This window comes from Peromyscus maniculatus, chromosome 5 (assembly GCF_049852395.1).
Source record: "Peromyscus maniculatus bairdii isolate BWxNUB_F1_BW_parent chromosome 5, HU_Pman_BW_mat_3.1, whole genome shotgun sequence".
Classification (NCBI taxonomy): domain Eukaryota; kingdom Metazoa; phylum Chordata; class Mammalia; order Rodentia; family Cricetidae; genus Peromyscus; species Peromyscus maniculatus.
In genome coordinates, this window is record NC_134856.1 from 69,362,238 (window position 1) to 69,385,371 (window position 23,134).

General features: G+C 41.1%; 1 protein-coding gene across 1 annotated transcript in view; it reads right to left on the reverse strand.

The window, feature by feature from the left end:
* Nucleotides 1–2,525: 2,525 nt before the first annotated feature.
* The window catches only part of LOC102909035 (uncharacterized), a 31,926-nt gene continuing 11,317 nt past the window's right edge, over nucleotides 2,526–23,134 (reverse strand). Inside the window, exons 2-7 of the mRNA XM_042277982.2 lie at nucleotides 19,565–19,679; nucleotides 19,239–19,412; nucleotides 10,137–10,243; nucleotides 8,315–8,452; nucleotides 4,855–4,919; nucleotides 2,526–3,036 (exon numbers count right to left, since the gene is read on the reverse strand). Coding sequence (XP_042133916.2) covers nucleotides 4,874–4,919; nucleotides 8,315–8,452; nucleotides 10,137–10,243; nucleotides 19,239–19,412; nucleotides 19,565–19,679 — 580 coding nt within the window. The 3' untranslated portion in view covers nucleotides 2,526–3,036; nucleotides 4,855–4,873. The remainder of the gene's footprint in view (nucleotides 3,037–4,854; nucleotides 4,920–8,314; nucleotides 8,453–10,136; nucleotides 10,244–19,238; nucleotides 19,413–19,564; nucleotides 19,680–23,134) is intronic.

Genomic DNA, 23,134 nt, shown 5'->3' on the forward strand with positions numbered 1-23,134 from the left:
TGGGATCATTCTTTCATTGATTTTTCTTAAGTCATGCAGGAATCTCCAAGAACCATTAACCCTTTTTATAATAAAAACAGGAGGTTCCAGGGGCTGGTGGATGGCCAAACATGCCCCAAGGACAATTGTTTAACCAGAGCATCAACTGTTGTGATTTAAAGGATGGCAGAGGCCACTGCTCAACCCAAACAGGTTCTCCAAGTGTCCACTCAATCTTTGGCATCAGGGGGCAAGCAGTGGCCTTTAGAATTGGGGGTGAACCCAGGAAAAGTCTCGTCTGAGCTTCTCAAAATAGCGATCATTCCTATAATTGGGGTGTGTTTCCCGCTCCTCCTCAGACTGCTGTTGGTACTCTTTAGTGTCAAGCATGTCCTGTGGTGATAAAGGCCTCAGCTTTCCCAAGGATGTTCTGGCCAAGAAGGTTGTCAGTTACACCAGGTACCACCAGGGAATGCACCTCCCTGTGATTACTGTCAGGGTCAGTCCAGGACAACCAATAAGCTGTCTCCCATGACATAGAATGCCCTCCCATGCCAAGCACATGGGATCCGGGAACCAACTGCCAGGAGGAGGGGACTTCCTCCTTTGGGATGATCATGTGGTCAGCCCCAGTGTCTATGATAAAATAAAAGGTTTTTCCTTCAATGGTTAGGGACATCTTGGGCCTTAATCCAGGCACCAAGGGTACGGTCCAGTGGGCTTTGACCACCTCTTTCCCCTTATTTAACAGGGCTGGGGATCGCCCCTGGGGGAGTTTAAAGGTGCCCCTTGGAGGTTGAATTTAGATCTACAGTCTTTTGCCCAGTGGAACCCCTTCTTACACCTGGGGCATGGGGTGTGGGGCAGGCCTGATTGGGGAGGAACCATGGAGGCGCCCTTAGCATGGTTAGGACATTCTCTTGTAAAATGGCCTTCCTCCCCACAACCGAAGCAGGACCGTTTTCCTCCCGTGGAGACTTGCTGGAGGGCACTGACTAAGGTTGTCATCTGTTCCCTATTAGCTGCCGACATGGCTACGGCCATGGTTTGGACCTGGTGAGAAGTAGAGCCAACATCTCGGGAGGCCACAATTTGCTAATTTCCTGATCTCTCAATCCAGCACAGGCAAGCTTACGATCAGTGTTCATGCTGTCCCACACCAACATTTTAGCAAATTTATCCCTCAGCTCCCCGGGAGGAAACTTTCTCTGGAGACTCTCATTGATCATAAGTCCTCGCCTGATCTCTCTGATGGACCCCGGATATAGGAGCCTCCGTGGGGGCCCTCATCCATTTTTTTCCAAGCAGCTATCCCAAGTGCCCTAACTTGATCTTGATAGGGGGCAGGGATGGCAGCCTGCTGGAGGCCAGCGGAGTACTAGTCAGAGGTACTGGACAGCATCCCAAAGGTGATAGGGATTTGAGGGTTTGGCCGCTTGATTTCTCTCTGCCTGGATCCTGCACTCCTCTAGATAGAAGGCATCCCATTTCAAGTAGAGAGGTCCAGGAAGGACCACTTTGGCGAGGGCCTTCCAATCCCGAGTGGTCAAGGCTTGATGAGCCAGACCCAGAAGGATAATCTCAGCCCAAGGGGAATTTGGCCCATCCTCTGAAATGGCCTTTTTAAGGTCCTTAAGGTCCTGAGCATCCCAGGCAAGCACGCGATTGCCACCAGGTTTAATATTAACAGGAAAGAGGCCAGTCACATCCCCTGGGGCCGCACCCCACCCAGAGTAGGGCGGAGGTGCAGACGGATTGGGGGGTGGGTGGGGTGGAATTCGGGATGGAGTGGGTGAGGAATAGGTTGGTAGGGACAGCAGACATTTGAAGCCAGGGGCCAGCATCAAAGGGATCAAGAGCTGGATACAACGAGCCAGACGAGCCGAGCTGACTCAGGGGTTTGGGTTTGGGTGTGGCCTGGATTTTTATGTCTCTTTTCTCCCTGGGCTCTGTCTCCTCTCCTTGAGGTTTCCTACAGGCCCCTTCTCCTTGTAGGGCTCCAGACTTATGTCTCCCTTCTTAGAGTTTTCCAAGGTATCCACGGGCCGTTTCTCCTTAATGGGCCTTGGTAGGAAGCAGCCTTTTAAGGCGGTAACAATGGGAATAGCTCCCAACAGAGGAATCTCTCCTCTGTCAACCCTGGCCCTGTGAATCAGGGTTTCTGTTCTATTCCAGGTGTCCTAGTCGAAAAGATGGCCATCAGGCAACCGTGGGGCGATCTTAATGAGGCAAGTCCATGTCTGGAATGCCTATCAGAAAGGTTGAGACCCCTGCTCTTTAGCAGTATTTGCAGGGACTCCAAGGCAGGATTTAGTTTAGAAGAAGACTGCCCAATATCTTATGGGGGTACACTCACCCGTAGACTCATTGGCCCTTCAGTGTTCTTTCATTCCTCACATGGGGTACCGGTCTGTCGGTCTGACTGACAGGTAGGGCAGAGGCAGGACTGGTCCAGCTGGTCTCTCCCCCGGGCTGAGAAGGATGATGAGTGTTGGATGGCCCAGACCTCCCCATGTCCACCAGAGAGAAACACACTGGACCAGGAGTCTTGTCGAAGCAGGAACTCGCTTTATTGCATCAGGAGTGAACTTATATAGGTTGGGGTGATGGGGGAGGGGATGAGGTGAGGATAGTGGGCCAATGAGATGATGCCACCTCAGCAGTTACTAGGCAGAGGTGATGCTTGGTCAGGTAGTGCTGAGTCACTTGTATGCGGGAGTCATGTCCCAGGACAGGTAGTCAAACTCGAGCTAGGCTCAGGAAGTTACGCTGGGCCTCACACCCAGGCCTTTGGGGCCCAACAGTTGGTTTGAAGTCTTTTAGCCTATTTGTATCATGGGAAGTTTCTCATTCTCCTTCAACTATGATAGATAGTTTTGCTGGGTACAGTAATCTAAGTTGGCATCTGCAGTCTTTTAGATCTTAAAGTGCATTCTTCAAGGCTCTTCTACTGATTAAAGTTTCCACTGAGAAATCAGCTGTTGTCATTCTGGTGGGTTTTCCCTCGTATGTGACTTGATCCATTTTACTCTAACTAAGCTCAGAGCTAGCATTATCCTAAATGAAAAACAAACAAAATTGAAGCAGGATTGCTTTGGGACTTTTGTGGTTCTATAAGAATTATTAGGATTTTTCTTCTGTGAAGAATGAGATGAGAATCTTAGTGAGATTGCATTGAATCTACAAATTGTTTTAGGTAGAAAACAATTTAGGTCATTCACAACACAATTCTATCAAACCATTGGCATGGAGTGTCATTCAACTATTTAGTTTCTTCTTCAACCTCTTTCTTCAAAGATTTAGTTTTCATTCACTTTCTTGGTTAGTTTTATTCTTATACACTTTTTTGAGGTTATTGTGAATGGGTGTGTTTCCATGCTCTCTTTCTCAGTGTATTTGTTGTTATCATATAGAAAAGTTACTGATTTTTGTAAGCTGATTTTTTTTTATCCTGCCATTTGCTGAAATTGTTGATCATTTCTAGAAATTTTCTGGTGGAATTTTGTGGATCTCTTATGTATAATAAGAGATATATACCTATAATTTAACTTCTCCTTTTCCTATTTTTATCCCCTTAATTTCTTTTTCTTCTTTTATTGCACTTGCTAGTTCTTCAAGCACTATTGAGAAGGAGTAGGGATAATGGAAAGCCATGCCTCATTTTAATGAGATTGCTTTGAGTAACTAGTCATAATTGTTCTCAACCTGTAGATGACAAACTCTTTGGGGATTGGATATCAGATATTCTGCATTTTGGATAATTACATTATGATTCATAACAGTAGCAAAATTAGTTATGAAGTGCCAATGAAATAATTTTATGATTGGAGATCACTACAACATAAGGAATTGAATTAAAGAGTTGCAGCATTAGAAGGGTTGAGAATCACTGATTAGTGGGTTAGAGCACTTACCTAGAATGAGACTCTAGATTTAATCCCTAGCACTACCTAGTACAGTTGATGATTTTAATCGGATATATATTTGGCCAACCTAGTATTTCTGTGTATTATAAAAGAGGTAGTCACTTGAATGGGGATATTTAAAAATCACAGACTTGATCTTGTATAGGTCCCATGCCTACCCGAGGAGCTATTGGCATGTATGACTTCTTGTGGAGAAACAGTCCATTTTCCTCAGGGATGTTGGCCCTGAGAAGCTACCCATCACTAGTCGATGATACCACATCCATGTACATACAGGCAGCATGAAATGGACATTGAAAGAGGGAGGGGAACACATGAAACCAGAAAGGAAAAGTTATGGGTGTTGTAGGCAAGGAATTGGAGTAGAAGAAATGTGAGTGTTTGATAAAAACACATTACACTCATGTGCAAATACTAGGAAAAATTATTTAAAACCACAGAAACATTAAATGAGTGTTATAAGTCTAGATTGAATAGTTTGAAAATACAGAAAGCCAAGTTTTTAAACTAACAACATAGAAATGAAAACAATAAAATGTTTTAACATTATTCATGTTTAGTGACACATATATAACCAAGTAAACAAAGTTCAACTATGTAATGCAATACATTCTCATAAACAATTAAAACCCATTTTAGAATGTGCCCAGTTTGCTACAATGTGATGATTACTGTGACATATGGTATACTAATTATGAGAATTTTTTCTTATATATACAAAAATGTAAAAGATTTTAAGTGACAAAATTAGTAAACCATTTTTCTCATAAGATAATACTGCTTCAGATTGAAAATACCATATAATTAATTTCTTCATAATTCTGAACTCTAAACTAGAAAAGAAATATAGATAAAATTTACAGTTGGTTTTGAAAACTTTTCTTTTAGAATTAGAACTTTCTTACTCTGACATTTTCATCTGGAATACAACCACCAAGAGATGTCTTACCTGAATTCTTCTTCTCTCTTCAGCTTTGCATTAGGTTATGCTCATACTCCAAAAGTATTGTCTTCCTGTCATATACAAAAATGTGGTCCATGCAATCATTATTTTAATATTGGTATGAAAACCATGTCAAACATATTAAATCATTAAGGGTGTTTCAGTTGGTATCAGGGTATTTTGGTATAGTCTTCAAAATTCTGAACTTGAATATATTTTATTAAACTTTTAATTAGATAAAGAAATAACAAAGAAATGGTGATGAATCAAAGACAGCACATGCACTAGGTCATCTTGACAAAATGGGAAGTATCATGACCTCTGATACAGTCCTAGCTTCATAACTAACAACTGATTCTAGATATGTTTTCTCTCATGGTAAAATTCTTAAACTTCTAAAAAATAAGGACTTTACTGCTTTGGTTCACCAAGTTGCTATGAAGACTTAACAATATAAAAGTATTAAGAGGCAAATGGAAAAACAATAGAATAATTTGTATCTTAACAGTAAATTGTTTTGAAAACCAAAATGAAACCTGCATGTGTTTTTCTTCACAGAAACTAATGCTCCAATGTTACAGCTTTCAGCAAATGTGAAGTGCAAGTATGTTTACTAGCTATTCTGCTATGTGTGGTTTGTAGTTCTGGGAGTAGTAGCCATTGAACAGTTTAAAACTAAAATTTATATTAACATATAACCTTAAGTTAGTAAAATGATTATTCATTATTATTGAACTAATAAATCATACCAAAAATTTTAAAACTATTAAATTTCAAAACCTAAATATTTCTGCTTTACCTAATCCAGTCTTAATCCATGGACCATTGTTACAAGGATGCTTAGAATTGTCATGGTTGCCACTGGATCACCTACTTTTCTGATGTTGTAGTAAAACACTATAACCAAGGCAACCGATAGAAGAAAAGGTTTATTTTGGCTTATGAATACAAAGGAATGAGTCCATCATGGTGGGAACAGATACAGAAACTCACAGCTAGAGCTATGCAGAGAGAGGGTCTAAATGGGAGTTCTCCATCAAATCCCCCCACACACACACACACGCAAAGCTCAGGGAATCCTGCAGAAGAGGAGGTGGAAAGACTGTAAAAGACAGGGGATGAGGGAGGACAACCAGGAGAACAAGGCCCTCTGAATCAACTAAACACATGAGCTCACAGACTAAAACAGCAAACACAGGGCCTACATGGGTCTACACTTAGGTCCTTTGTGCATATACTATAGCTATCAGCTTAGTATTTTTATGGGACTCGTGATGGTGAGAACGAGTGGGTCTCTAACTTTTGCACCTACTCTTGGGACTCTTTTCCTCCTGTTGGATTGCTTTTGTTTTATAATTTATGTTATTTTATGATATAAAAATATAATAATTTTATTGTTTCATGTTTGGTTGTTATCTCTTAGAAGCCTATTCTTTTCTAAAGAGAGACAGAAAGAAAGTAGTTACAGAGAGGAAGTAAGGTAGGGAGGAACTGGAACGAGTAAAGGAAGGGGAACCAATAATCAGGATATATTGTATGAGAAAAGAACCTATTTTCAACAAAAGAAAAAATCACCAAAAAAAAAGAGTCCATCATGGCAGAGAAGTATGGAAGCAAATAGCAGGCAAGGGGGCAGGAGCAGGAAGCTGAGAGCTCACATCTTCCAACATAAACATGAAACAGAGAAAGTGAACTGGAAGTCATAGGATGGTCTTAATGTCAAGGCCCGCCCCCAGTGACACACTTCCTCCTGCAAGGCTGTGCCACTGTAGGGTCCCAATCAGTGTCACCAACTGGGGACCAAGTGTCCAAATGTCTAAGACTAAGAGAGAGATTTCTTATTTGAGCCACTACAATCACCATCTGGTTCAGAAGATGGAATCTTTTTATGCATACATACTGATAAGACATCATGGGACTTACGTCTGCCAATACAGGTCATCTTCTGTTTGGTGGCTTACTTGTGAGGCAAAATTTGAGAATATATTGAAATCTTGAAGGGCATATTCACATAGCTTGGAAGATTGTCATTGATATGGAAAAAAAAATCACTCAAGTGGCCAAGCAAGAGTTGGAATCTCCCCTGAGGAGAGTGATTTGGGTTCATTCTAACTTGGAAATGGGGCTAATCAGAATATAAAGGAGTTTCTGGTTAAAGTTCATTATTAAAGAAGAGCAGAACTTTTGATCTTGTCTTGCAAAATTACTGGACACTATCTGATTTTTTTGGAGTGGTCACAACACATACTTGATGGAAGAATAGCCAAAATCCTCTTAGGTAACCAATCATGAAGGTCTAGGTTCACATGTTGACTGCAAATTAAGGTTGTGAATGGATGGGAAGGGTCAGTTTACTGTCAATGGGTAAGCTAAGACTCCTAGCTGTTAAAGTAGAGCACCTTTAGAATAATATCTGTCTTAGGGTTTTTATTGCTGTGAAGAGACACCATGACCACAGCAACTCTTATAAAGAAAACATTTAATTCGAGTGGCTCATTTACAGTTTCAGAGGCTCAGTCCATTATCATCATGGGGAGCATGGTGGTGTGCAGTCAGACATGATGGAGAGGTAGCTGAGAGTCCTACATCTTGCAGACAATAGGAAGTCAACTGACTGTCACTTTCAGGGAAGCTTGAGCAAAAGGGACTTCAAAGCCTACTCCCACAGTGACACACTTCTTCCAACAAGGTCACACCTCTTAATAGTGCCACTCCCTTTGGGAACCATTTTCTTTCAAACCACCACAATATCCTAACTTATAAAGAAAATATGAAATGAAGAAACTGTTCTAATGATTATGTGAATATTGCCACAAAAACTCAGGGATCTGAATCAATAAGGGCAATCATGGGGTAAGCTGTGAATCATTCCTGTGTTGTAAGATCCACTAATAAGAGAACTGTAACAACAGAATCAACAAGGCAAAAAAGAGACATGACTAGAATTTCTACCTTTTCTCCTCTGACTTGTGAAAGAGGGTTGACTCCCTTGTACGTACAGAACTAGTTAGTTTCTTGGAATTTCAAGTAGCAGTGTACAGAAAAAACAGTTTTTAAGGATTTTTCTGCTTAAATGGACATTATAAGACTATAGTAAACCATTAAAAAATCAAAATGTGGCACTGTGTCTGATGCACAAGGGTTATGTTTGGAATGAAATGGAGCACTCTGGAATCCCTAAGTATGAAGATCTTCAAACTCCTGAGACAGGTTAAGGATGTAACTCAATGATAGAATACTTGCTTTGCATACAGACCCTGTATTCAATCCCAATATTATTAAAAATAAAACATATTTTGGGATTAAAATTTCCTGCACCTATTTATACTTCTAAATAATCCATACTTTTGCTTGGTTTCTAGCTGATGAAGTGAACTAACTCCTTTCCATTTCAAAACTACCTAAACCAACAATGAAATCTCACCTAGTGTAATTTCTTGAAACAATATCAATTAGAATTACTTACACCTCACGATCACCTTCAATAGCATAACGTAAAGCAGTCCACCCAAAGAAATCTTTAAAATTCATGTCAACACCTTGTTGAAGAAGAAGATTGACCATAACTGATGAATCACATCTTACAGCATACATGAGAGAAGTTCTAAAATAAAAATAACTTCAGTTACAGACCTTAATATAAATATCCGAATGATTATTAGATATACTTTACCAAATAGCTTGCACAACTGTGTAGAACTGTTAGTAGACCTAAGTATTTGGGGAGATCCATTATTCAACACTGTAAGTTGTCTTCAAAGCTAAAAAGACAAAACACTCTGGTAGACTTCTTTCCTACTATTCTATTACCTAATAGGATTCCCAACTTAGTATTCTCTGACGGATAACTATGGTAATAAGAAAAACGTATCTGAAGTACATCAAGATTTATGAGATTTCTCCATTTCTTTAATAGCTTAATGTAATATATTGTAATTTATACTCATGTCAATTAAGTAAAATAATTTGTGTGATTAATATAATAAAAGAAACAATATAAAATGATATTGATAAAATAATGGCAAAGATAGTTATGATACTTTCAGTTAATGATGCTGATTACCACTGATAGGCACTGAGATAAGATATATATTAATTTTTTTTCAGACAGGGACTCAATATGTTTGTTTTTCTATGTAGATCATGTTGATCTCAAACTCAGAGATACACCTGCCTCTGTCTCCTGAGTGCTAGGATTAAAAGTATGTGCTACCACAGCCAGATGAATGATCTTACAACCACCCATGTGGTTGTAAGTGGTTACATTTTTTTATATATTAGGGATGTGTTGTGCCTGGTTTAGCCACACAGCACAGGGAAGTGATGCCAGCCAAGATCTAAGGGAGTTTGCTGTATTTCAGTCTGGTGGCATGTGATGACATCATCCATGTGGTGCTGGCACAAAGAATGAAAGAGTTATATAAGATTGTGGGGGTATACACCAAGGGTTCAGGAAGAAAAATAAACCCATGAGGCGGGGCAGTGAGGAGCAACCTGGAATTTCCTGCATAGAGCTCCTGAATGAGTTGTATGTTGAACTGTGGATGGGATTTTAACTTACAAAGGAGACCTTGGGGTGGTTGGAGTGGTTAGGTACACAGGAATCCTTGGGAGGAGTTCTCCCATATTCTCCCCATCATGGGGATACTATATCATGGTTTCCCTGCCAAGACAGACAATGCATTCTGAGTACACGAGCCAAATAAATCTTCTCTCCACTAATTTCCCATTAATTAATGTCATGTATTATGTCACACCTATATGACAAGTAACTAATATACAATTATTTTTTTAACTTTACACTCAATATAGAATTTTCTAAAGACAAGTATATTAAAACAAAATTAATACAGTTTAGCTAATATAAGATCATATGTACTAATATCAGATTAAGAATTAGAGAAATTAGTCAATATTAATGAGAGTATGAACCCTATTATATATCACTTACTTTGAATTATTGAAATTCTAAGCTGGGTGTGGTAGCTAATGCCTTTAATCTCAGCCCTCATGAGGCAGAGGCAAGCAGATCTCTGCTTTCAAGGCCAGCCTAGTCTATGGAGCAAGTTCTAGGACAGCCAGAGTCAGAACTTTCAGAACAGAGAAACCCTTTCTTAGGGGAAAGAAAGGAAAAGAAAATCTACCTAACAGATAATACATGTTTGATTTTCAGTATATTCCTATAAATTAATCTTATTGTTCCTAATAATGTAATATTTGTATGTGCATGGTGGTCTCCATTTTAGAATAACATTAAAGGGCTCTCTCTCTAAGTCAGATGAGTCTACCTTCTCTGAAAGTCAACTGCATGTACACTTGCTTTCATCCTTACTAAATATTCTGCCATCTTCAGCCTGTCTTCCCTGAGAGCAAGCAGTAGTGGTGTGAGGTTATCCTGTAAAACAGCAAAATAAACTTACATTTCGCAAAGACTCCAGGGACACAAACATATGAAACAGACAGTTTTAAGATGAGGGCTAGAGATATAGGGTAAAGAGAGTGCATTAAAAGCCGTCCTTTCCTTTCCAAGCTACTATGATGCCGTGCACGCTTTACATTCTCTTCAAAATGTTGCCCCCCGCCCTCTACAGTTGTAACATGAACCCTGGTCCTTTGTGAAAGACCCTAGCCCTTCAGACTTACACCCCCAAGCCCTTCAGGCTTACACCCCCAAGCCTCAGGAAAGAGAAACTTCAAGCACCGGGAAATGAGAAACTAAAAATCTAGTTCCAAGGGCAACCTGACTTAGCCATTGTTCAATCTCCCCTGCAACCATGTAACAATATAAAAAGATTTCTGTTAAGAGATGTGCTCGACTGTGACTGGGATCAGTTGCAGGTGTTTCAGGAAGGACCACTGTGACCTTTGTGTAAACTCCACTCCTGCCCTGATACCCCCCTTGAGGTTTCAGGAAGAATGTACCTGTTGATGTAACTGTACACACTCTGTGATCACTCTGTAACCAGACCATGATCTTGTGAAACAAAACTGTATGGGAGCCAGGCGGTGGTGGCGCACGCCTTTAGTCCCAGCACTCGGGAGGCAGAGCCAGGCGGATCTCTGTGAGTTCGAGGCTAGACTGGGCTACCAAGTGAGTCCCAGGAAAGGCGCAAAGCTACACAGAGAAACCCTGTCTCAAAAACCAAAAAAAAAAAAAACTGTATGGGAATTGTAATCTTATGGCTTTTGTGGGTTTTTCCTTTAAAAGCCCCCATGGGGCTTCAGTAAGATGCGGCTCTTGCTCTTAGGAGCAGAGTTTGCCCTTCTATATAGAAGCTTTAATTAAAAAACTCTTGCTATTACATCAACTGGACTGGAGTCTGGGTTCTTGGGACACCCACTTGAGACCCTAAATTTTGGGGTCCAACACTCTGCAAACTTCACTTGAAATAATTTTGCTTCTATAAAACTTTGCTCCCCTTATTAAGTTAATCTTGGTATTTTGGAGTCATATAATTGCTTCCATCTAAACCCTAATGTTCTTGAGAACAGGGGCTGTATCTTTATCTCAAATACCCAATCACAAACACAGTAGCAAAGACTTTCATTGCTTTATGGGATTAATGAGCTACATTTTCATGTCTAGAGCCCCAAAACTATTTCCATTGCAGAAGTATCATGTTGCAATAGGAAGACTTTATGATTAGCTGTTTACTGCTCTAGTTGGTGGAGTGAACCTGGGAGAATGGGACCTGAAAATGAAGCGGTCTAAAGTCACATGCAACAGCCAACTTTATTCAGAGCATCAGACAATTTATAGTCTGGGGGTTAAGAAGAGTCCCATGAGTAAGGTGTTCAATCACAAGGACAAGCCACACATGGCAAAAACATGTTTTTCTACAGAGGCAAATGAGGAAGTAAACTCACTCCTGTCCACTATACCTGGGGGAGCATGAAAACATTCCCAGAACAATTCCATGTTTTGAAGAGACTGAGGTCAGGAGATTCTTGTTTTCTTGGAGTTTTCTCACAAGCACTCAGCATTCTCACATGACTCTATTCTTGGACTGTGTTCTAACAATTGTGAAATGTGGAAACACCATGCCGTGTATGTAACTTTAGTTTTGGCTTATATCTCATTTGGCAATGCACTTTGAGCCAATCATTAGCATTTGAAGAAGTAGACTGAGGAAAGTATTAAGACTTTTCTACTAAGACACTACCTTCAGGTCATGAGGACACCTTGCAAATGTGAAAGCAAGTTCTCAGAAAGCAGCTGTGCCTTCCACTCACCCTTCTGCAAGGCTAATTAACTAATTAGACATTCAACAATTGTAAAGAGTTTAGAATGTCACAGTCCAGAGCCAGATTATCTTAGGCCATCTTTAGCCCTCTTAGTAAACATGAGTTACCCTCCTCTGTGTGTGAGCTAACATCTTTTGATCATTAGGTAAAATCCAATTACAAACAGACATCTAGCCCACACCAACCAAAAGGCTAAGAATGTCGTCAGATAGCATCTGAGGCCCATCCATAGCAGAGATTTCTCCTCTTTGCTTTAACCATTCAGCTGTTTCCATCAATGAATTTGAAAACTTTTATTTATGACGTCTTTGTTCAATTACGATAAACATTTTATAAAACCGCTTCCACTTTGGAACATTCAGAGTAGGAATTTAGGGTAACCTCAACCTGTGTTCTTGGACCATTTATGTTTGGACTCCCACTCCATGTAGGTCACTACAGAAATGGGCTTTAATTACACCTAACATCTTCAAAAGGACTTCACATGATCTGTGGGTTTTCTGATATTATAGGTTGAAGAATGTCTGAACTGTTATAAAGTTCAGTACAAATGTTTTCTCACATCTAATAATAATACTGTGACTCCAGTACTACTCTTTTGGGGGTTCAGGTTCTTTCTTATAGCCTAGGGTAGATTGAGCTCAAGCTTCACCTGCTCTAGCTTCCTAAGTGCTGAGATCACAGGGATGTACACCTATCCTCATTGTCTAACATTTTTCATTCATGTTTACTATGACTCTATTTTAATTACTGTTTACAGTTACTTTTCACTTTAGTCAAAGTATAAGCCATAAATTAAAAGCCAATGACTTCTCAGTGAAATTCCAAAATTGATGTAGATATACAGATATATGATTTATAATACAACAAAGGCCACTAAATCACTCATACTATCTAAGGGGTAATGTGGAAGAGAAAAAATGTTGCTTGCAATATGCCCATCTTGTCAGTCTAGGTGGTATAATTAACCAAACAAGACCTACAGATACTCCAATGGGAATTTTATTACTTATAGTATAGACAAGAGAAACCTTTGCCATGCTGGAAATGAAACAGGGTTGTGAGCATGCTCGGCAATCACTCTGCCAAGAAGCTACATTCCCAGCCCAAGGATACTCTTAGAGATTTTTTTTTGAGATGTTTGAAATTTTTATTCACTTATACGTCTGTTTGTCCACATGTAAGTATGCGCATGTATATGTGGGTGCTTGTGGGAACCAGAAGAGTGTATCAGATTTCCCTCATGCTAGAGGTACATGTGATGGTGAGCTACCTGACTTGAGGGTTGGGAACTGAACTCTGCTCCTCTGGAAGAGCAGCAAGAGCTCTTATCAGCCAAACCAGCTCTAGAGCCCCTGCCAAGAAAAATTTTAACACGTCAATTTAATATAATGTTGAAAGCCTAGAAACTTATATCACAATATACCATAAGCAAAGGGTTATAGACTCAAATACTAACAAAGAGCAATGGCATGGCACAGAGAAATACCGAAGTGGATTCCTTGCACACTGGAGCAGACTTGAGTGTCAGAAAATGGACATGCTCTCTGCATGTGAGATCATAAGAGACTAAATTTGATTCTCTAAAAGATCTCAAAGTCCAGGTTTCTGCAGAAGAATCCTGAAGTTAAATCGTGGACTATTTATACCCTTGTGTGTTTACCAATGAATGATTATTATTAAATTAGCATATGAAATATTTTCTATCTTTACAAAGGCCAGATGTCAAATTTTAATTACAAATTACCTACTCTAGAAATATTCTAGATTTATACTATATATGCATTCAGTTCTCCCAATGTTACATGAATAATTTGTTGCATGGGACTGCTGAGGCTAAATTACTGAAAGGATTCCTATTACCATTATTACTGTTAGATTTTCAGTGTCTAGAGCTTCAGGTCCTGAACTAACAGACTTCCAAGTGCCAGGCTCTTTCCTAGAAAGTGAGTTCACATTCAAATGGGCATTGGTAGCCACACTTCCTGCTCCCCATCTCCCTTCCCTGCTTGGGAATCAGAAAACCCGGCTGCAGACCTATACTGTGAACTCTGTCCCCATCCTCAGAAAGCTATAAAGAGAGACCCTACAGGTGCCATATAGAAACCCCCAAATGAAACTCTCTGTGGCCCTGGGCCCCACCCCCTCCACCTCCTCCACCCCAGTCAAGCGGTTGCCTCTCTGTTGTGGCATTAGTAATTCTTCTAATAAATTCCTTACTCCATAACCATCCGTCTCAGCCTTCCTCTTGAACCCCAGCTGCGCTGGCTAGGTTAGTGCCAGCTTGACACAGGCTGGAGTCATTTGAGAGGAAGGAACCTCAGCTGAGAAAATGCCTCCATAAGATCAGGCTGTGGGTCAGCCTGTAGAGCATTTTCTTAATTAGTGATTGATGGGGGAGGTCCAAACCCATTTTGGGCGGTGCTACCCCTGGGCCGATGGTCCTGGGTTCTATAAGAGAGCAGGCTGAGCAGGCCATGAGGAGCAAGCCAGTAAGCGGCACCCCCCCTCCATGGTTTCTACACCAAGTCTTGTTCCTGCCCTGCTTGATTTCCTAGTCCTGACTTCCTTCAGTGATAAATAGTGATGTGGAAGTATAAGCCATATAAACCCTTTCCTCTCCAACTTGCTGTTTGGTCATCGTGTTTTGTTTTGTTCCAGCAATAGAAACCCTTAAAACACGGGCCCGCTCCAAAGTCTTCATAAAGGTGCAGGACACTCGAATGGAGCTCTATGGAAATGTAACACTTTATAGGGACCTCCCCCTTCTCTTGCTGCTGCTTCTCCACACCCAGCATAGGCCCCTGCCCTAAACTGGTGAGTCATGTCTTTGGCACCTGCTCATGTCTGAACCAAGTAGAACCCCACGCTGAGTTAGGTGCCTCCCGGGGCACGGACCAGGACTATTGCTCAAAGCACTGTGTATTTGGGTGAATACTCAGTATTGTGTTTGACCTGCCCATTGTGACATTGGTCCCACCTCTGAGAACTTGGGAGGTGCGAAGATGCTTGTCTCTCTTACTCTTCTCTACTTGCTTGATTCACAGGCCTCATGATGGGTACCTCACTCTCAACTATCTAATGACTCCCCCTAGATTACAGTTGGATTTTTTTATTCTTTATCCTTTGGGGGCCTGCCACTCAGCTCCCAGGTAAATATATGGAGACTTATTCTTCCTTATCAATGCCTTAGCTGGGCTTGTTTCTAGCCAGCTTTTCTAACTTAAATTAATTTGTTTCTCTTCTACATTTTACCTCTGGTCTTTTTTTTTTTTTTTTTTTTTTTTTTTTTTTTTTTGTTGTTTTGTTTTGTTTTGTTTTTCGAGACAGGGTTTCCCTGTGTAGCTTTGTGCCTTTCCTGGGTCTCGCTCTGTAGACCAGGCTGGCCTCAAACTCACAAAGATCCGCCTGCCTCTGCCTCCCAAGTGCTGGGATTAAAGGCGTGTGCCGCCACCACCGCCCGGCTATCCTCTGGTCTTTTTAACTCTTTTTTTTTCTATAGGTCTTTCTTCCCTTCTTACTCCATGGCTGGTTGTGTGGCTGGGTGGCTGGCCCCTGGCATCTTCCTCCACTTCTTTTCTCGATCCTTGTTCTTCTTCTCTCTTATTTATTCTCTCTGCCCAGCTGCCCCACTTATTTCTGTTTCCTGACTACCTATTGGTCATTCAGCTCTTTTTTAGACCAATCAGGTGTTTTAGACAGGCAAAATAACACAGCTTTACAGGGTTAGCAGAAAAGAATGCAACACATCTTTGCATCATTAAATATTCCACGGCATTAATGAATGTGACACATCTTTAACTAATATTCTACAACATTAGATAGCTTTTATGTACTCTCAAACACACTTTATCCTGGGGGAGAAATCAACCAAAGAGACTAATACGTTTCTTAATAGCATCTGACTACAGTATAAATCAGGCAATCGATTTCAGTGGCCTTAAAAAGGTACCTTTCACATTACGATTCTTGCTGACTTAGAACTACATGCGGCATAGTGATAAACGGCAGAAGATGGATGCCATGAAAGCCCATTTCTAGCTCTGAAACTTCCCCCGCCTTTGCCAGTCTTGCACAGCGTTTTAAATTCTGCAGCTCCATGGAAAACTTGCCCATTTAGCTAGCCGCCTGGGCCCCACTGTCTCTCTCTGCACCCAACCAGTCCCCTGGCCAGGTGTCAGGGCCCACTCGGGGTCCTTCTGGCCGGCCAGCCGGCACTGACATCTGTTCAGAGCTCCCCTCGCCATGTAGGTGCATGCCTGGATCCTCCAAGGCTTCCCAGTGTACCAGCCTCAGTCTTTCCAAAATGATGGGTTTCACCCTGTGTATCAGGTCAAAGGTCATGATCCACCCCTTCTACCCTTTCCCCTCCCCTGGCCCATACTTACTCAACCATAGCTCAGTACTTAAGCAAGTGGCTTTCAAACAAGAGGGCTACAACTATTCTTGTCCTCTATAGCAAAACTCTCCGAGGACTCTCACTTTCCTCTGCCTGCCCAGACTATCTGCCCAGATGTGAGAGGCACCCCAACTCACATCTCTCTGTCCTCAAACTTCTGTCTGCCACTTTGGGACAGGTGAAAGTGGTATCATGTCCTTACTTTAATAGTGTTTTTGATAGAACTCTCTGTTTAGCCAGAACCCCTGCCTTATTTAAGTCAAGCTTTCATGTTTAAAAAGATTCAAGTGTTTTCCTCACCTTAAGATTCAAATGACTGAAGCCGGGCGGTGGTGGCGCACGCCTTTAATCCCAGCACTCGGAAGGCAGAGGCGGGCGGATCTCTGTGAGTTTGAGGCCAGCCTGGGCTACCAAGTGAGTTCCAGGAAAGGCGCAAAGCTACACAAGAGAAACCCTGTCTCGAAAAACCAAAAAAAAAAAAAAAAAAAAGATTCAAATGTTCCCACTGTTTTGTCAAAGAATTTTCTTATTCAGTATACTTTGGGTGAAAGAGATCTAATTCTAAATTAACACAACAACAAAGCCCCCAGTTTTGGAGACACCCACTTTCCTATGTATATGTATGAAATAGGTCAAATCAATTCGATTGCTACTCCACTAGCCTTAACTCCATGTACTACAGTACTTATCCAGCTTAATTCAAAGCACCAGTCTCTTTTATCTGTTATCTTTGCTCCTTTCAGAAATGATGTTTTTAATTATTTTAATGCTAGCTATAACATTTCTGTTATATCAATGTTATATCAGATACAGAGGACAAAATTAACTAATTAATCTGAATTATAATACGGCTAATAGGATCCAGAAGTTTCTTTCTTAGTAGCCTTCGATAATTATTTCTCTCCCCTGAAGATCTGCCTTCCTGATGTCGCAGCCTCATCAGATTCCAGGATAAGCTCCTGGCTACAGTGGGACACAAGCTGCTATTGATGATAAGCTGAGGCTTGGAAGAGCAGCTGCATCTGCTGCAACTTCTACAAACTGTATCCTTGCTGTTACAGCTCTAACTGTGGAGAGTTAGAACGTTAGAGGTCCAAAGGCAAAATTATATTGCCCTTTAATAGCCTGATCTGTATTTACCTGCCTCCCCGCTAAGAAGACCCCCTCTCCCCCTTTTCTCTGCCGGATCACGGATCACTTGCATCCTGCTGTTCCCCTTCACTCGCCTCCCACCTTCTTCTGTATAGCAACAAAGAAGTGTGGTCTTCATACCTCACCAAGGAAACGTCTCTTTGCAACACACAGCACTACAGAAAACCACAACCAATCCAAATGCAGAGTTGTGTAGCCCAGTCCAATGGCTACACCTACAAAATATTTCCACACCTGAAGCTCAGGAAACATTGCTGCAGACAGGGCAAAAAGACTGTAAGAGCCAGAGGATCAAGGAGTTTGTTGTAAGATTGTCCCCTAGGAACATCAGAAGTTGCACCCATAAAATCCCACCAACATAACGGCCCGAAATGTGTGCTGAACAAGGGTAACAGCAATGAACGTGCCAAACTGGATGGGACAAAGCTCAAGGGGCCTCAACCCTACACAAAGAAATACAGGCAACTGAGTAAAACTGGGGCAGGAGAGGTGGTCCTCCCCAGGGAAGAGCACACCAATGGTTGTTTACAGACAACTGAGTAAAGCTGGGGGCGGGAGAGGTGGTCCTCCCCAGGGAAGAGCACACCAATTGGTTGTTGGGTGCCAAACAGTCAGCCATGAAAACATATATACACATCATACAACATAACATTATATGGACTAAATGGGTTATGCTTATGAATATATGTATATATATGCATTTGTATATGTAATAACAATGAAAAATGGGTCGTGAATTTGAATGAGAAGGGGAGGGCTTTATGGGAGGATTTGGAGGGAGGAAAGGGAGAAACTTGTAACTAAATTACAATCTCAAAAATAATAACAACAACAAAAATAGTCAAATCTATGACCTTTCTCTGCAAATAACATCACATTATTGTGATGAATATTCAAAAGCTATTTTATGAGATTAAATTTAAGTATAGCACCCCTACTAGGGCCAATCTTTATGTTCTGTCTTCCTTACAGCCTCTTCCTAAATCAAAAATTCAAATCTTATGTTCTCGATGATCCCCTTTTCTCAGTAATTCCAACTTAAAGAGTTGAAAGCCAAAGAATACCCCATCCACGCAAAGAAACTTGGAAAAATGCTAACAATTAACAAAGCCTTCTGGGCATTTTGTGTTGTTTACATAACTTCCAAATTGGCTTGAATATTTCTACTTAATTTCTGTTTCCATTATTCTCCCACTAGAACTGCCATGACTAGATAAGTGACTGACAGACAGAAGTTGTCAACAGCATTAATGTTTCCACTTAATTCAAAATACTTTGGTTTTGGTTGAGTTTTAAGATGGTGCTTATTTGCAAGGCTAATACTGCTTTATTGTGTTGATTCTTAATTTTTACCAAAAAATGTTTAAAAGGTTATTGAATAAAACACAAATCTCACCTTTAACAAATTCAGTGTTTTCACATACATTTATCCTGAATGTACAGAAGAAAGCTGTACCTTCCAAAGTATCAATACTTAAAATGGTTTCCCTTCCAAATGTCTAAGCATTGTAACTCAGAAAATGAAGTGCGCTTCTAAGCATGAGTGACTAGCCCTGCAAACATCCCAGGAGTTTCTAAGCAGAGTGATCCTTACTTTTGTTCTTTCCTCAATATTTGCTCCATACTGTAGCAGCCTGGCAGCCAGGGCTGGCTCCCCACCATAGACGGCATAGTGGAGAGCAGTATTGCCATTGCTGTCTTTAATGTGCAGGTTAGCATGATGCTCTAGCAGAAAACACACGATTTCCTCTTCCCAGCTTTGGACAGCCTGGAGGGATAGTAATAAGAAGCACACGGTCAACTTAAAGAATTTACAATACATACTCATGGGTTTCACCAATTAATTATATTTACATGAGATGAATTCATTTTTACTTCAATTAAAAGCATCCCATACTTAAAATGATGGCTATGGTCTACCTTCATCAGGGGTGTGATGTTATGATTGTCACACGCATTAATCTCACAGCCACGCCTCCAGAGGTATTTCACCAGGTCTAGATATCCATAGAAGCAGGCAAAGTGCAGGACACTCCTACAGAGAAGTTAGAGTGCACTATCTCAATATACACAAGGACTCATGTAATTGAAACTGTTCAGTAGCATACAGTGCATGTGCCTTCTAAACAAATACGTAATGTTCTTCTAAAGAAATTTGTTTTCCCTTGTGAAATTTCTTCAAAACACACACACACACACACACACACACACACACACACACACACACACACACACACACATCAATCTTCTTCATTTGCATTAAGCCTCATTTTAAATTTCAGGATATAGAATATAGACCCTTTGCCAGAATGTAACACAAATGGCTTCTATCTCAGTTCACAACAGATCCTTTGCTTTCCAGTCTCCTGGGCCAGCCTTTCTTGTCTGTTTCAATTGTCATGCTGTCTTCTACAGTAGGATGAGTCATTGCGCTCTGCCCACAGCATTCTTCTCTAGCACTCAGCTTCAGACTTGTCCACATTCCTACCACAAAGCAGGTCTTATGGCCTATAAGCCATATCCTCATGGTGGCATTCAGGAAACAGAGAAGGGACTGGAACCAACGACTGGCTATATCCCTAAAGCCTGATCCACAGAAATTTCCATCTGTCCATAAGTTTCCATAACTCCCAAAACAGAGCTACCATCTGAGTACCACATGTTCAAATACATGAGTCTATGGGGGAAATTTTTACCTTTAATCCCTATTCTGTTTTAATCCTATTCTAATCCTATTCTGTTACCTACAAGCTAATTTCTTCTCCTTTCTAGGCTTCATTTCTGTTCTTATAAAATAGAACATTGTTGTGGTAATATTTTGTTTGTGATTTAAAGCTTGTTGTGTTTAAAGCTTGCCTGATTATCAGTGTGCAGAGCTAAGCCACTAGTTGGCCATGGAGGCCAGGCAGTGGTGGCACACAACTTTAATCTCTATGAGTTCAAGGCCACCTTGGGCTACACAAGATTGATCCAGTCTATGGAGGCCCACAAAGGTTTCCTAGTGAGATCTGAGCTTGCTTAACCCAACAGGGCTGCATTAGAGAATTGCTTGACCACAGGTATGATTTTACCAGGTGATTGGAAGGGTCTGCACTTGGCTGTGCTAGGGGGAGGTCTTTTGCTCCACCCTTTGGCATTCCTGTAAAAGGCTCTTTAGAAGAGACAAAAGGAGCCAATGGATACTGATCCAGTCCATCCTGAGGCTATCCTGTGTTTCTGTTTCTCTACTCTCTATCCTCCTGCCTAATATCTCTTATCCTCTTCTCCTCAAGAGTACCTGGGGGAAAAAATGGGGTGGGTTCCCCCACACTAGTCTAAAAGAGAAACAGAGATAGGCAGTGGTGGCACACACCTTTGATTCCAGCCCTTGGGATCTCATGCCTTTAATCCTAGCACTAGGGAGGTGAAGACAGGAAGTGATATGGTTGGGCAGAGGGAGGACTTATAAGGCAGGAAGAGACAGGAGCTCAGGCCCTTTCAGGCAGATTTGGTAAAGGTAAAAAGTGGCTGTGGCTTGCTTGTTTGTCTCTCTGATCTTTCAGCATTTACCCCTAGATCTGAATCCGGGTTTTCATTATTAAAGCCAATTAGGATTCGTGCTGTATCTAGTGTCCAACTTTTGGGGCATGAATTCACTAAAAAGCCACTTGCCTGTGGTTTTGCAGCCACTGGCACAGGCCAGAGCTGCACGTGACCAGAGTCACTATCCCGCTGGCTAAAGTTCCTGTTGGAGCCTATCTGCAGCAAACACTACAGGGCTGTGGGATCCCAAAACAGCAGGAGTTAGCCGCTTTCTTCCGACAGTCCCCGGTGCAGATGGCTGTCTCTATGGCTTCTTCTCTCCCAGTGGGTTGTGAACTCTCCCTGGACCCCCTCCTCAGGCTACTACCACACTAAGTAACTGAAACTTGCTCAGGCTTTCACTGTTCTATGTAGAAGCAGTCAGCTTCACATCTGAATCATCATTGTCGGCAGATTTGGTGAGACAATTGGCATTTCTTAATGTGAGGAATAAGTTAAAAGAGTTTTTTTTTTCCCACATTAAAAAATGGGGAACACTATTACAATGGAGGGAGTTAGGTCTCTGTGTGATAAGACACTGTATGGTTTGAAAATCGAGCAATTAAAAGAGAGGATAATTAATTTAGATGGGATTTATGTAATGTCAATTATAAATATTATCTGTTTATTCATTTTTGTTTTATCATTAAAAAATTTGGTTGTAGGACAAATGTTTCTCTGGTCCTGCCAGGCCTCTGCAGTCCCATGATCTGCTTATTAAATAACCACTCAGAAACTTATATTAATTATAACTGCTTAGCCATTAGCTCGGGCTTATTACTGACTAGCTCTTACACTTAAATTAACCCATAATTCTTATTTATGTTTAGCCATGTGGCTTGGTACCTTTTCTCAGTTCTGCCTTATCATCTTGTTTCCTCTGTGTCTGACTGGCAACTCCTGACTCAGTCCTTCCTCTTTCCAGAATTCTCTTCGTCTGCTTGCCCCACCTATATATCCTGTCTGGCTACTAGCCAATCAGTGTTTTATTTATCAACCAATCAGAGCAACACATATTTACAGCATACAGAAAGACATCCCACAGCAGTTGGGTAATATAAGCACCAAGATAAAAGTTTTAGAAAAACTTATTAAAACAGATCATAGAGGTATTCACACCCAGACAGAAGAATTTAAAGGACAACTAATCTCAGCATTGCATTATAAAGTTACAGAGGAACAGCCTAAGGTTTTCAAACAACCAACCTTAATTTATCTGGTAACCTTACAGGAACTGACAAATTATAGATATCCCCAAGGCTGTGTAAGAGCTGAATGGACTCCTGTGCAAATGTTAGATTTGAGGAGATTTGCTGTGGGATGTTCTGTATGTTAAATGTGTTGCTCTGATTGGTTAATAAATAAAACACTGATTGACCAGTAGCCAGGCAGGAAGTATAGGCAGGACAAGGAAAGAGGAGAATTCTGGGAAGTAGAAGGCTGAAGCAGAGAGACACTGCCAGCTGCTGCCATGACAAGTGAGATGTAAGGTACTGGTAAGCCACGAGCCACGTGGCAACTTACAGACTAATAGAAATGGGTTAATTTAAGATAGAAGAACTAGATAGCAAGAAACCTGCCATGGCCATATAGTTTATAAGCAATATAAATCTCTGTGTGTTTACTTGGTTGGGTCTGAGAGACTGTGGGACTGGCGGGTGAGAGAGATTTGTCCTGACCATGGGCCAGGCAAGACCAGGAAAACTCTGGCTACCAGTGATAGTCTCATACAGCATATATTCACCTTTTGTGAAGCAGATGTTAAAATTGTGGTTAACTCATAACAGAATTATCCCTCAAGATTGGAGAGAATTGTGGTGAGCCCCAGAGCTATGAAATAGAAGTCCAGCTGTATATTTTAAGTTATACCTTGACCAGACCAAGGGTCAGTCAAGTGGGAAAACATTTAGCAGGGACTATTTGGTGTTA